The 15,365-nt window shown below is 37.2% G+C and overlaps 1 protein-coding gene across 1 annotated transcript in view; it reads left to right on the plus strand.

Annotated features, from left to right (window-relative positions):
• Positions 1-15,365, plus strand: part of DGKG (diacylglycerol kinase gamma) — an 81,672-nt gene that overhangs the window by 3,708 nt on the left and 62,599 nt on the right. Inside the window, exons 2-5 of the mRNA XM_015814142.1 lie at positions 3,989-4,065; positions 10,190-10,210; positions 12,291-12,456; positions 13,930-13,992. Coding sequence (XP_015669628.1) covers positions 3,989-4,065; positions 10,190-10,210; positions 12,291-12,456; positions 13,930-13,992 — 327 coding nt within the window. The remainder of the gene's footprint in view (positions 1-3,988; positions 4,066-10,189; positions 10,211-12,290; positions 12,457-13,929; positions 13,993-15,365) is intronic.

Raw genomic sequence — 15,365 nt, forward strand, 5'->3', positions numbered from 1 at the left:
AGTTTGACACCCGTGTTCTATAGTGACAGACTGAAGGAACAGAAAATCTTTAGCCTTGAGAAGAAAAGATTGAGAGGAAGCAGTCTTTATATACCTGAAAGACTGTCAACTGAACAATATAAAGACCTAGCCTGTCATCATCTCAGAATGCAGGACTCAGAATAATTAATTTAATTATTGTTTCAAAATTCTGAACAATAAAAGCAAGTTTTCAATTTGTCAGCAAAACTCATTATTCAGAAAGGTGATAGGCTCTTCTTCACAGGATGTGTCTAAGCCAACTATCATGATGGCTTTAATGTGGTTTCCTGTACTGAGCAAGTGGTTGAATTTAGTGGCTTAGATGCCCCTACAAAACTACAGCATATTATTCTAAGCAACTCTATAAATCTTCAGCTCTCACTGGGTGGGACAAGGGTGTCTAGGAAGTAGCCATATCTTCACTAGTAGACTTCACAAAGAAGGTGAGGAGAGGAAAGCAGAGGGGAGGGCAGGGGAAAGTGAGGAAGGGAGACCTTGATTACCTAGGCTTACTCAGAGTCAAGGCAGACTGGAGAAAGTGATGTAACTTACAGAGCTTCCTTATTCAGTTATAAATGGTGATGTCATTGGCTGTGTAAGAAAGTCTTTAAATTCTGGATCTTTCCCTTAGAAAAAGCATGGATTTGGGCTGCTGGTATTTATTTAAGGGAAGAAAATCAATTGCACTTGGCTAGTGTTTAAGGACAAAGTGTTAGCAATGTAAATGGAAGAAGAAACATCATTCAGAGAGCAGATTAAGAGAAGATTATCATAAAGATTGGCAGTGTGGAAGAAGAAGAAAAAAGAGTTGTTAAAAATATTTACATGTATATAGTTTATGGAACTGACCAAGGCAACTCTACAGCTTTATATATGTATTTTCCAAAGGCATATTTTACATGAAAATACATAAGATAACCTTCCCCAACTGTGCTCTGCAGATTCATTGGACTTCAACTACATGACCTCCAGCCAATGTAGCTGAAACTGAATCCCACACTCCCATTTGGGATGATTGGTGTGAAGTTTAAGTGCTGAGAATGTACAGAAAAGAATGTTCCCACTGACTTATCACCATGAATTTAATCTTTCAGAGATTCTAGCCTAAACATCACAAAATTCATTATCCCTGAAGAGATGGGATCTTGAGCAATCCCTATAGATAGAAGCCTCTGTAGACATCTCAAAGCAGACTCTTTCTTTTAATCATTTTCCTGTGGTTTTTCAATCTGTTTTATCCTTTGGGACCAACTTCTTAAACCAGAGCAGTTGAACTGTGAGACTGCTGGGACATTTCAGTTCCTGGAGTTTTGAAAGCTCACTAAGGAGGATTAAAAAACAGAGAACAATGACTTTCATTAAGACACTTTATGGAAGAATTCTCCTTAAATATTGCTGATGGTAGAGTTAAAAAGAGATACTATCATTCCCTGCTATATTAATTCTGTGACATAAACCAAGCTACAAACACACCCATTATAATACTATGCGTAAACCATGCTTGCTCTACAACTTAAAGTGGCATAGTTTACTCATAATGTTATAATAGGTTGGTTCATATATCATGCTAAGCCTAAAGTAAACAAACCTTGTGCTTGTAAATTAGCCCATGTAAGAAGTCCAATTTACTGTCACTGACTATAATCCTTGCAGATAGAAAGTTTGCATGACAGTAGGTATTAAAAAATTGAAAGGAGTAGAATATAATCATTAACATCTGAGACCTAACATGTGGAAGAGATGTGATACTTAAACATTTTGTCTTTTTTGCCACCAAAAAAAAAAGTTGTCTCCATTCTGCCTCTTTTACATCTGTTCTGAGACTTATTTTTCAGTAGTAATAGCACTAGAGGTAAGGAAATAGATTCCAAAATAACATGCTGTGCATTTTTTCTACAACTGTGCCATTATCAAATCATATTTTTTATTGTTTTATTTACTATAAGTAAAAATCACATTAAAGGGGGAAAATACATTGATATATATCTGAGAAAAAAAGAAAAATATTGTCTTCCTCTTTCTCCTTTTTATAAAGCATTATGACATTATAAAGCCACTGATTAAACCTTGATAAGACAGAATTATATTAGTCCATTCATCAGTCAAGGGCCAGATCAGGGTTGAAAGTAAACATGTTTTTTTAGGGTTTTCTTTTTCCCGAGAAGTATATTTGCAACACCTAAAGTTTAATATATCCAAATTGCTTATAAATGCACAAATTCTATATTAATAAAAATATAAATAAATGATGGCTAAAATGAGCTATCAAAAGCTCACATCCAAATCGTATGTTAAGATGTTTCAGATTTGTTTACAGCTTCAGTATAAAGTATGGAAAGCCATCTTTCTTAAATAATCAAGTATCCTTTCCTGAAAAAGAATGAACTTATTTTAAAACAGATCAGTCCAAACATTTAGAGAAGGCCACTGAAAGTCTTCCCTCCATTGCAAAGTATATGTGGAATGGATAAAATGACTGTTTTTCTCTGTGGTTGCCCCCACATTCTGGAATACTCTTTGCTGTTAGGTACATATGGCCCCTACTTTGCCTATGTTCCAAAAATTAATTAAACTTGTCTTATTTAGCAAGTTCAGCTGATTGATTGAGGACATCTATCTTGGCTTCTGCTAGGGATTATATGCCTGTGTTGTATTGATCTTGTTTGTTTTTCTTTTTACCGCATACTACCAGAGTCCTTTGGAACTGAGGCAGATTATAATTTCTGAAATATACATAAATAACTATTTTAGGTCTTTTGATAATTTTCTCCTTATATTAAATTAAATGACTCAAGATGCTATTAATGTTAGCTCCGAGGCATTGCTGGCTTCAGGATATCAGCAGCCAAGGAGAGCTGAATCATTAGGTAAAGTAGTTTCTCAGGCAACAAAATTGTTAAAGGACCGCAAAATGAGGTGCTTGTGTTTATTATTTATTTATTTATTTAAAACATATGCATAGTCACCCATCATAAAATCAAACTCTGGGCAGCTTACAACCCAATTTTTCCACCTCATGCACTAACCTGACTAGCTTAAATAGCACCCTCTTGCAGCAAGATGGGTGGCAAACAAATTTAATAAATAAATAAAATAAATGACGGGGGTTGATAAAAAGCCCCATTTGCAGTTTTGCCTCAATCTGCATAATATCTTGGATTTAGGCCAGAATCTTCTTCCTACATCTCCTATAGATATGAAGAACATGATCTGACATAGTGCATCCTGAAGATCACTCACTCAGCAGAGGTGCTGTCTCCCTATGTTATGTATTTAATACTATATAGTCCCCTCTGCTTGTCTGCCTTTATAATACTTTCAATCATTCTAAATATCCCATGCAGAGATGGAGTTTCTTAACAGCATTTTATGTCAGACAGAGGAAGGAAAAATGGTGCTTTCAAACCTATCTTCACAGCAATTCTATCAGTAGGCTGAAATATGAAGATTATCTAGTCAGCATTCAATGGCTAGAACTTGTCTTTCTTTACTTTTATTCTAATGTTTTATCAAGCTGATAATATCCATAGGAATCATTATGTGGCTTGCATGGAAGATAGTCCTTCCCTCAGAAAAATTGGAAATGCTTTCTGCAAAAAATAATAATAATAATGGTTCTAACTACTAGATTTTAATAGCTGTAAGGCTGGCATAGAAATCACATAAGGAAAGCAGTTTTTTTTTCTTCTGCACACAATAACATGGTCCAACATTTGAATTTGCAATGTGATGTATGTATTTCTTACAAGATAGCTCTGGGATTAGAAAAGTAGATCTCACATTTATTAATGCAATTTAAGACATTTAAAAGAAACCAAATATTCTTATCAAGGAAACATATATAGTTTTTACTATTTTGATTCAAGGTGTTGCTATTATTCTGTACAATCATTTCTTAACCGATTATGAAGGACTTGTTTGGAAGTAAGCTGCTCTTAATCATACTGGCCTGTGTTTCACTTTCTAGATTCTACCAAGAAATTGAGAGATGTTTTGGAAGAGTTCCATGGGGACGGTATTCTGTCAAAATATAATCCAGAACAAGTAAGGAAACTTGCGTTAACTGTATTCTTAAATGCCTATTGACAAAATCAACTGGCATGTAGATTTCTGTGTACAAAATTCCCAAAGGATCTTAATCATATTTTTAGGATAAAATGGTTATTGAATCTTATGTAAGCTTTTTTAATTATTCAGACCCTAAACCAGGGCTTTTCAACCAGTGGTACGGGTACTACCTGTGGTATATTGGCACCTAACAGGTGTTATGCGACCATCCTAGAAAAGTGGTAGCGGGGGAGGGGAATAAGCTGAACCAGTGGCAGCACCGCACAAGCCTGAGCGAGAGATGGCTGGAGCTGCAGGGTTGTCAGGGCTCAGCGGAAGTGCCAGGATCAGTGCCGCTTTCCAGCTGATTGGCGCTTCTTCGGGACTGTCAGGGCTCAGTGGAAGCACCAGGATCAGTGCCAGGCTCCAGCTGGAGCTCGGTGTTGATCCTGGCGCTTCTGCTGAGCCCTGAAGAAGCATCAATCAGCTAGAATGTTGCCTTATCTCCAGGGTCTTGTGATTTACATTCAGATGCGTGGCAACTGATTCATATTTATGACGGTCACAGTGTCCCAGGGTCATGTGAAGTGACCAAAACCTGCTGCAACCACCCATCAGATGGGGGGAATAAAAACTACACATACCCACCCCACCCCCGCTGCCAATCCTCAACAGAAATGCTCACAACAATGGAAACCTCGGACAGGAGGAAAAGCGCCGCCAAGTGGGCAGGCAGGTGTCTTGCTCGGCTGTGGCTTGGGGGGCACTTTTTTCAGTGCCATTGTAAGTTCGAACAGTCACTAAGCGAACTGTTGTAACTCGAGGACTACCTGTACTTCATCACTTTTTTCCTTTTTTTTTTTTTTTTTTTGGTCATCAAGTTTTTGACACCTTGCTAGGCGACTGGTGGTACTCGGATATTGCCGTATCCTAAAAGTGGTACAATGGGTGAAAAGGTTGAAAAGCCCTGCCCTAAACCAACCAAACTAAATGTTTCCCTAAATAAGCCTTTTTATCTGTCACATCAGTTTTTAAAAGAGTTGTGAGGAGATAAAGTGATTTTTATTAGCACCATAAAAAGGGGAAAGTTTTTCTTGTGAGATGTGAAGTGATATTTTTTAAATTGCTGAAAGGGAAAGATGAAACCTCCTCTTCCTACACAGGGAGCCTGAGTGCAAACACCACCAGTGCCTGCCTTAAGTTCTTTTTAATTACAAGTTATTTGCTAAGGAAAGATAACATTTTGCATCATGTCTAGGGGAGTGAGAGAGGGAAAGGTAATTCATTTTTGTATAAACATTCTCTCAAAATATTAATGAAAATCAAAAGCCAAGATCAGGCTGGTATCCACCCTGTTGATTTTCCAGAAACTATAAAACTGTTTATTCTAGAGAACTTTCAAGAAAGATTTGTAATAAGTTGCAAGATCCTCATTTTCTGGTTCCTATATTGGTGCAGTTCATCTGCTTGTAGGGCTGTTCTAATCATAGTAAAATGTTGAATATAATATTGATTTGTTTTAATCTTTTTATGTGGAGGGGGAACGTAAGCTACTCAGAGGCCATGAGAGTAGAGCAGCATAAAAATCCTAGTAATAAATAAATAAGGATTTCTAAAGATCTGCAGTCCATCTCTGCTTATAAATTAGCTCTACTGGATTTAGTGAGAAACAAATCCTAACATTCTGCTACCCGTGTTTCCCCGAAAATAAGACCAGGTTCTTTTTTTCTTTTTTTTTGCCTGCAAAAGAGGCACAAGGGCTTACTTTTGAGGGATGTCTTACTCCTCTCCAGTACCGACAGCCCCATCCAGCCGGTCCATTTCTTCTTGGGATGAAGAAGCAACTTCATGCTGCAGCTGCATTCCAGCCTGCATTTTGCAATCAAGCCTTTTTGGAAGGCTTCTGCAGACGAGTACCAAGTTATGGATTCAATCCATAGCTCAGTCCTCAGCTGCAGATCTCTTGCAGAACCGAGCTATGGATTGAATCCATAGCTCGATTCTCGGCTGCAGTGGCTTTCTTGGAAAGGCCTCTGATTGCAAAATGCAGGCCTGGCTGCAGAAGATGCTGCAGAAGAAGTGGGTCGGCGAGGAGAGGCCTGGCTGCAAGGTAAGTGGGTGCAGGGTGCGTGGGGCAGATCCCCACCCCCCACCCCACCCTAGCTTGATTTTTAGGTGTGTGCCTCACCCCAAAACTAGGGCTTATTTTGGGGGTAGGGCTTATTTTCAGGGTAAGCCTTACTTTCAGGAAAACAGGATATTGGATGATACAATGGAGTTTTAACTGCTCTACTTGGAAATTGGAAAACAAGTAGCTGCCTTATTGTAAGCTGATTTTTAAAGGCACATTTAATTTTTAAAAATCATTACTGACTTTTAAATATTCACGGTGGAGAAGCCTATTCATTATAAGAGTATTTCATAAAATCATCTTTTCAAAATGCATGTCATTTACAATATTTTAAAAGTTATTCCCACTGTTTTCTAAAGACATATAGAAGTGAATTACAGCTTAATGAATAAATATTAAATTTGAGTATTGTATCATCAGTTTATATCAAAGATATGTCTAGGTTTAGTCTCCCCTCCCCCCTTATATTTGATATATTTGTGAGGAAATTTTTGACACCTAGAGTAATTAGAAAGACAAGTCCACAAAAAACCAGCACAAATTGCAACCACATTCATATTTAGAAAAGTAGTTGTTAGGTTCTTGGAAATGAGCAAGATAATGTTTGTTTATGGTGGCTAGAAGTGGGGCATTCTGCTTTCTGCCAAGAGCACATGCTGTGGTTTCTCTTCTGCATTAAGCAGTTGAGGTAAGTATACTTCATTATTATCCACTTGGAAAAATTGTTGCATTTGCCAATAGGTATAACAACTAATTGCCTTTAAAATCCTTTGAAGATGGATTTGCTTTTCAGGAGAGGATGTGGAGGAAATGGACCAAAAAGGAATATATGGAGATATTTTCATGGAGATCTTTTGTAACATATACTTTTTATTTGTTTAATTATCCTCCCATCATTACCCCTTAGTAATAGCTTTACAGTGAAAGAGGGAGGAATAATCCACTGCCCAGAATTATACTGCTTCAGCCCAGTTTCCTTTTTCATTTAATGAAAGCCAAAACAAGATAGTTTTTTGAGGGAATAGTCATCATTGTTGACAGGCAAGTTAAAACATTGTTTCAGATAGCAGATTACCTGTCACAATAATCACATTGTAGAAATGACTGTAAACGTTTTGAGTGCAAAATGAGGCAGTATGGATATAACCAATATTATCTTTTTCCTCTGAGATTACACATACAGTCCTGAACCAAATTGCAAAATCCTTTTAACTTTTTTTGAACAGTCATCTCAGTTTTAGATACAATCTATTGTTCTACTTTCAACTGCCTTTTAGTTTTAACTGCACAAGACCAGTGTTAGTGTTTTGTTAGATTGTAGTTGTTTTTAGGTGTTTCCACATATACCAAGTATATTGATACTTATTTGTACTTTTGGTGCTTTTTCTTGCTGAATTTTCAAACGCTTACCTAACTCAATACAAATCTGGCACTTTTGATTTTGAGCCAGTTTGAGGAAAGTAACTTGCAGAACAAAATGATTTATTGATTTATTTTTTTTAATCCCACCTTTATTATTTTTATAAACAATTCAAGGCAACAAATATACATAAATATTCCTTCTCCTCCTATTTTCCCCACAACAATAACTCGGTGAGGTGAGGTGAGGTGAGTTGAGAGAAGGTGACTGGCCCAAAGTCACCCAGCCAGATTTCATGCCTAAGGCAGGAGTAGAACTCAGTCTCCCAGCTTCTACCCCGGTGCCCTATCCACTAGGCCAAACTGATATACTGTAAATAAAACTTATATAAATTCACAACACCAACTACCCAAATAAACATATCTCTACTTTCCATGAAGCCAACTGTATTGTCTTTTCTAAACTATATAATTAAGATGTTAAAAAAACACTGTTAAAAGGCAATTAATATCTAAAATATTTATCTGATACCAAGTCATACAACAATAAATACAGAATAGTCAAACCAATAAATAACAAAAATCATATGCAAGTCCCAGTCAAAATAAAGGTATTCTTAGCTACCTTTTCCAACCTGCTTTTAGATCATGATGGTAAATACAAGTCCCAAAAAAGTTTACATGAAAATCATGTAAACTACAACTGTTCAGTAAGTTTCATTCAGCAATATCTGAACTCTGTAACTGTTTTAGATTAAATTGAACTCAGAGAAGTGAAGGAGAAGGAACAGTTATAATACACATTTTTCTACTATTTTTCTGTTGGAGGCCTTAATCAGTTATGCAGATCCAAAAAGGAATGTCTTAAAAGGCAAGAAAAACCAAATGTACAGGTATAGTATAGGGGGTACCTTGCTCAATAGTAGTAACTGTGAGAGGGATCTTGGAGTCCTAGTGGACAATCATTTAAATATGAGCCAGCAGTGTGCTGCAGCTGCCAAAAAAGCCAACACAGTGCTAGGCTGCATTAACAGAGGGATAGAATCAAGATCATGTGAAGTATTAATACCACTTTACAATGCCTTAGTAAGGCCACACTTGGAATACTGCATCCAGTTTTGGTCACCACGATGTAAAAAAGATGTTGAGACTCTAGAAAGAGTACAGAGAAGAGCAACAAAGATGATTAGGGGACTGGAGGTTAAAACATATAAGGAACGGTTGCTGGAATTGGGTATGTCTAGTTTAACGAAGAGAAGGACGAGGGGGGACATGATAGCAGTGTNCAACGGGTGGAAACTAACCAAAGAGAGAAGCAACCTAGAACTAAGGAGAAACTTCCTGACAGTGAGAACAATTAACCAGTGGAACAACCTGCCTCCAGAAGCGGTGAATGCTCCAACACTGGAAGTTTTTAAGAAGAGACTGGACAGCCATTTGTCCGAAATGGTATAGGGTTTCCTGCCTGAGCAGGGGGTTGGACTAAATGACCTCCAAGGTCCCTTCCAACTTTATCATCATTATTATTATTATTAAAAGTCCTTATCAGAAAAATCACACATCAATTTGAAATATATCAAATATTTAATTTTAAAAACATCGTGTGGTAATAAAAACAGTAAACTAAATTTGCATCAGTTGATATTGTCTGTTCTGAAGAAATCACTAGATCCAAGAATAAGTTGTTGTAATCAGTATATCTGATAGAGAAATTGCTTCATTTTGATAAAAATAGTTTTCAATGTAACTTAGTGAAATATTGCTTAAATTATTCCTTGTTGCACTTAATTACTTAAAGCAAAGGTGTTCTGGCATATGTTGAAACTGGAGGTAGATCAACCAGTGACACAGGTCCCAATATATGCTTAACAATATGTTAGTGTTATATGCTGGGCAATGTAGGAGTTAGACCAAGCCCCACTGGACTTCTTTATGAATAACCTCATGAAAAATTTTGCTGTTTGTTGCAGATCCAGTTCTATAATAGGCAGAGTATGAAATATGCCTTTGATGGGAAATAATGAGGGGTGGGGAACAATGGCAAAGTCCATGAGGGACATACAACCTGCCTTCCACCGTATAAATTCCAGTTAAGATTCTAAACTCCCCCTTCACACTTTCTTATTAACCCTAATTAAACTCAGATAGTTGTTAATGAGAATAAACAGAGATAATCTATATTCTGTTCAAAGTTCTTTGGTAGAAGTCCTAGATACAAACAGAACACAGAGACAGACAGACAGACAGACAGACAGACACACACACACACACACACACACACACACACACACACACACACACAAACATATCTCTTTAAATCCTTTGAACAGAAAGCTGTTCCTTACAGAACTTTTTTGCTACCTATCAGCTATTTGCAAACTTCCCAAGCCAGAGATCTCATCCAAAATCATCTGCCTAGAACATGTCTTTTCATCTGATGGTGAAGTTTGAAATAGGGATACTTAGAACAATGTATTTTCCCAAGCGCCTTCTTTGGTGATAAAGTTGGGGAAGAACTGCAGTCTAATCCTTCCTGGAAACTTGAATTATCTTTGTCCAATGGAATAGCTACTTGTTCAATGCTTCGTCACTCAACTTTGCTTTGTCTTTCTCTGCTCTTTATTCCCTCAGAAGCAAGACACTTTGAACCAAGTAAGACTTGTTTTCCAGCTCAGGCTCTGATGTGATGTGCTATTTGTTGCTTTGTATGGTTGCTTTGGCATAAACTAAGATTTCCCTCAAATTATCTAAGCTTATATTTATGATAAGAAATTTAAATCTGCACATTATTAAACCAAAAAAAACTAAACAAAATTGCTTATCCTGGAGAGCAATAAATCGTTAGGGAGAATACTGCAGAAAGAAAAATAAGAAAAATGTCTATTTGAAAGAGAATGGAATATATTGTCAAGGGGAAAAATCATGGCTGGTAAAGATGCTCCAAGCTGAATTCTGTGTACCAGGGCATTGGGCCTGACTTGTTCTCTATTCACCCAAGCCACAAATAATAAAAAAGAATTTTGTGTTGTTTTATCAGAAAACTTTTCGGGAACAAGTTAATTGATAAGAAAGATAAAGAGTCAGTGGAATTTTTTGCAGTGTTATATGATATCACAGCATATAGCATATTAGTCCAGTTATTGGGGCAACTGAATAGAGTAGTGACAGCAATGCTTGTTAACTGTTGTTAATCACTTTGGTTAAATGTTGCAGGGAATATAATAGGTTTGCTCAGGGCTTTTTTTCTCATAGAACGCCCAGAACGGAATTCCGGCACCTTTTTTGGATGGAACCTTGTAGGGTAGGCAAGGCGGGTTGTATGATGTATGTGAGTTCCGGCACCTTTTTTTTTTTTTTTTTTTTTTTTTTTTTAGAAAAAAAGCACTGGGTTTGCTACAGAATTATGAATTACAGCTAACAATTTACAGAATGCAAAACTAAGAGCTGGCAAGAGCAAGTTTTTGGCAGCTCTGTTGTTACCTTTGATCTCTTCTGCTTCCTCACTTATGGCTGCCCCACTTGTTTTTAAGCAACTTTTATTATAAAGTCACTATGGAAATTGTGAGCTTCCTGTTAACCACTGTCCGTCTTCCATCAGCTACCTCAGAGTTCAGCATAGTAGAAAGCTCTCAAGAGTCCCAGCAATTAAATGTAGGCAAGGTGTCCTTGTTTGCCAGATGGTAAGCAGGACAATGAACAGAACTGGGTAAATCTGAAGTGTGTGTGCGCGCGCGCATACTTCTTCAGCCAAGTCCATTCTACCAATGTCACTAGGAAGATTTCAATACATTTGTCAAGATTACTTCCAAAAGCTTGTGCTAAATGCTTTGCCTTTTGTGGTGATGCTCAAAGAACTTTAGTTGTGTTGCTTATTGAGGTTCTGCCTTCACCGCTGCAACTGTTGTTCTGCATATATGCATGTAACCCTGATTTCAATATGCATGCAAGAAATATATTACTGTGCTTCCTTGTGGCATACTTAGGCATACTTTGTATTTCTGAAATATAATGCTAATTACATGCATTATAGTGCATAGGAAAGAGATTACGTATCGGTATACAGGTAAACTGCAGCTGTAATGAATACCTGTAGATGAATGTGTTCATGATCCATGGGCTTTCTTCAAAAAACACCAGATAGGCTTCAGTGAATATCTGTTCTGTGCATAAAGTTATTTTCTTAAAATTTAAATGCATTTTTCTTTCTTTCTAACAAACCTTTCTTCAGACCCATGAAGCTCAGTGCTCAAAGTACACCACCAACTGGTCTCCAATACACACACACACGCACGCACACACACACACACACATACACATACACATTTCATATTTTAAATGCCAACGTATTCATAAGGCAATAGTGTCTACATGGCTTTTCAAATAACAAGGAGAACTTTTGTCCAAGTTAACCCCCAAATCCAGGAGATTAAAAATTGCATTGATCAAATATAATTCCATGCTTTATTCCAGATACCTTTCCCAACAACTTATTGATCCACCTACAATGTCTAATGACAATGTTCTTGATCTATTTTCACTATGTAGAAACCAATACCTTAACAGTTGTATTTATTTGTTTCTTCCTTGATTTTTTTTTCCTTCTTCCTTCGTCAAGCTCCTCAATTGAGAACCTCAATTTAAAATGGGGAGGAAATGTAATTGGTAAGATTTCTAGTGTTTAAAAATTCATTAAAAAAAACACTTGTGTCTTTTACTTCCCTCTTCCTGTTAGCCTATTGACTATGAGGGGTTCCAGCTCTTTATGAGAACATATCTGGAGGTGGATATTCCAGAAGAGCTCTGTGAGCACCTCTTCATGTCCTTCAAAAGAAAAGTTGGCCAATGTTCTCTCGAGAACCAGCAGCAAAGTTCCAGTATTTCACAGCTGAGCAACCTTGGTAAGCCCTATGCTTTCTTTGCTGCTTCAGTTCTCACAAGTGTGGAAATGGCTGACACTGGAATATTTTGAATGAATGGGCTCAGCCACTAAACGATGCCCTGTATAGTATCTTCTGCTTAGAGTTCCGTTATGCCCTTTCTAGGATATTCTGTTCTATTTACTTTCTTTGAATTTGCTGTTTCATTTATGAAATGGACATTCTACGGCCCTTAATCCTCACTGGGCTGTGTTTCTCCCCCGATTTCTTTTTCATCACAAAAATCTTTTCATAGATACCATCCACATTCAGCATTCATGGACTGTCTTTTGTGTAGCGGTGTAATGGTAAGTTAAATTAACGTGATTTGAATTGTGAACTGAACACATAATTCAATAATCATATTAGGTTCAGATGCAGGGGCTTGAGCCACATATCTTTGATTTTGTTTTAATTAACTCCTTTTTAGTGCTCATATAAAAGAGAAGGGGTGTGGGGGGTATTCATTCATTCCACCTGTTTCTCTAAATAATGCTTTTTATCAACTAGATCAGTTTTCAAAATAGCAACATAAATGGAGTATGGAAGGTAGTTGGTGTCAGCACAAAAGGAGATAACCTTTTCCTGTGCGGTTAATATTGTCTGTTGGGAAGGAGGGCTTTGCTGGCCTACTGAAGGGGGAGGAGAAGGATGAAACCTCTTTTCTTGCACACTGGAGCCTGAATGCAAATAACCACCAGTGACTGCTCTTAAATTCTTTTAAACAATCATTGTGGCTCAACTGCACAGCCGTGTTGATGTTGTTCTTAAAATGGCCACCTCAGCATTTCTTTTACTACACCTCAGCAAATGGCAAGTTAATTTCTGAGTAGGGAAAAAAACAAATTTTGAGGAAACTCTGAACCAAGCTGAGATTGACAGGAAGAGGGAAAGGGAATCAAAACAGTAACAGAAAAAACAGCCATCTATTCATTTTTTTTCCACCCCATGTCCCTCTACATGTAGAGTCTCCACCTCTACCAGGAGTTATGGAGAAGAGTAGTTGCCACCTGTGAACTCCTTTGCAATATCACGCACCCATCCCAGTCTTCCCCTTTCCAAATGCTCCTACTGCTATTCCCATGATGGGGCCAAGCCAGGCACAATCCTGGTTGCGGCACTTCCTTTTAAAGGTACTTGTCTCTCCACATAGTCCGCTGCCGTGCCCAGCTTAGGAGCAAGCAGCAGTGTCCTGCTTTGCTTCATAATGCGCTGAGCTATGCTTCCCCACAGTTGATTGGGCTGAAATTGTTTCTGCAGCAGTGTTTGTAAGGCTAAAGCAAAACAGTAAATACTTGCAGTTCTATATTCTGACTAAATATTTATGAGCCTCTTGTGGAATAAAAGTAGAACGTGCAATTGCTATTGTAAATTTGCAATGAATACTGATCAGTTGATGGCAACTGCCCATTGTTAAAGTATGTCTACGTTCTTATGTTTCTTTTATGTATTCAGAATCCAAGACTCTTGATACAGGTATATCCATCCAGACAGAAGTTGCTTGTGCTCCTGTTACAGGTATCCAATATAAATGCTTTAAGAGCTGCACAATATTTCATGTTTAATAAGGAACTTTATGGGCACCAACAAGCTGAGTTCTATTCAACATTAGTTCCAACACTTTGTTGTCACTTTATGCTGTAAAAACAAATACAAAGCTAGGGACTACCCAGGCTCTGGAATCCTGCACAGAAACATACAACAGCAGCTAAGTAAACATGTTAAGCAAACAATCCTTGGGTGCCAAGAGATCTCCCATTATTTCAGAGAGGTCTGGCTTTTCTAATCCTTATCCCTTGCCAGGAAACAGTTGCTATGTGGAGATGTCCTTTTTTTCGATGCTGTGTTCTGATTTTGTGGTATTCTCTACCATTCTAGTTAGATGCATGAGATAATCAGATGAAACATATAGGAACCAAGATATTAGTATTTTTAAATATATATGTAATCTAATTTGCGATCTGGACTGAATCAATGTTAGTAATATGAGTTTTTATGAAGATGAAATTGAGCAGTTTCCATACAACCTTCTTATAGCAATATACTTATGTGCCATTTACTTCTCTACTAAATTTCTAGATTGAAATGGACACGCTGGTGGGAAATGGTAGGAGAATCTGGTGGGCAATATGGTAGGTAGGAAAGGCTGTCAGAATTATTACCAAAAAGAGCTGATGCAACTGCAGTACAGAAAATGGCAAGTTCACCATGAAAATTACAAGTTCATAAGAAGAATAAATTAGTAAATTCATCAGAAAATTATAAGTAAATTCCTCAGAAAAACAAATAAAAGATCATCAGCTTTGTGTTTTCAACTTCCTCTGACAAAATGAATAATTTATTATCATTTCAACATCCGTGAAGGGTTTTTCATGTCTATGTGAAGTATTAAATAAATACATTAAGCATATCAGGATTAAGAAATATTTTTGTCACTTTATTACTGTCAGGCTTCTCTTAGATGACTAGTACTGCCCAACCTTTTTAATTATTTTATTTATATCCTGCCATTATTATTTTTACAAATAACTTTATACGCAGCAGGCATAGCCAACACACTTTTCTCCTCCTTTTTTTCCCTCAATAACAACCGTGTGAGATGAGGAGCTGAGAGAGAGTGACTGGCCCAAGGTTACCCAGTGGCTCTCATGCCTAAGACAGGACTAGAACTCACAGTCTCCTGGTTTTCCAGGCTGATTCCTTAACCACAGACGGTCATGATTTATTATTGGGGGAGTGTAGAGTTTTATTTGTCTTATGAACTATGTAAAATCTATTTTAAAGTATATATTATTGTTTTCATGCTTCCACCATGAAAACTGGAAAAAGAAACAGCAACCCTATAAAATGCAAAACAGAGTTCCAGGGATCACATACTATATAGTACTGGT

Source organism: Protobothrops mucrosquamatus, unplaced genomic scaffold, assembly GCF_001527695.2.
Source record: "Protobothrops mucrosquamatus isolate PMUCROS unplaced genomic scaffold, P.Mucros_1.0 scaffold225, whole genome shotgun sequence".
NCBI classification, from domain to species: domain Eukaryota; kingdom Metazoa; phylum Chordata; class Lepidosauria; order Squamata; family Viperidae; genus Protobothrops; species Protobothrops mucrosquamatus.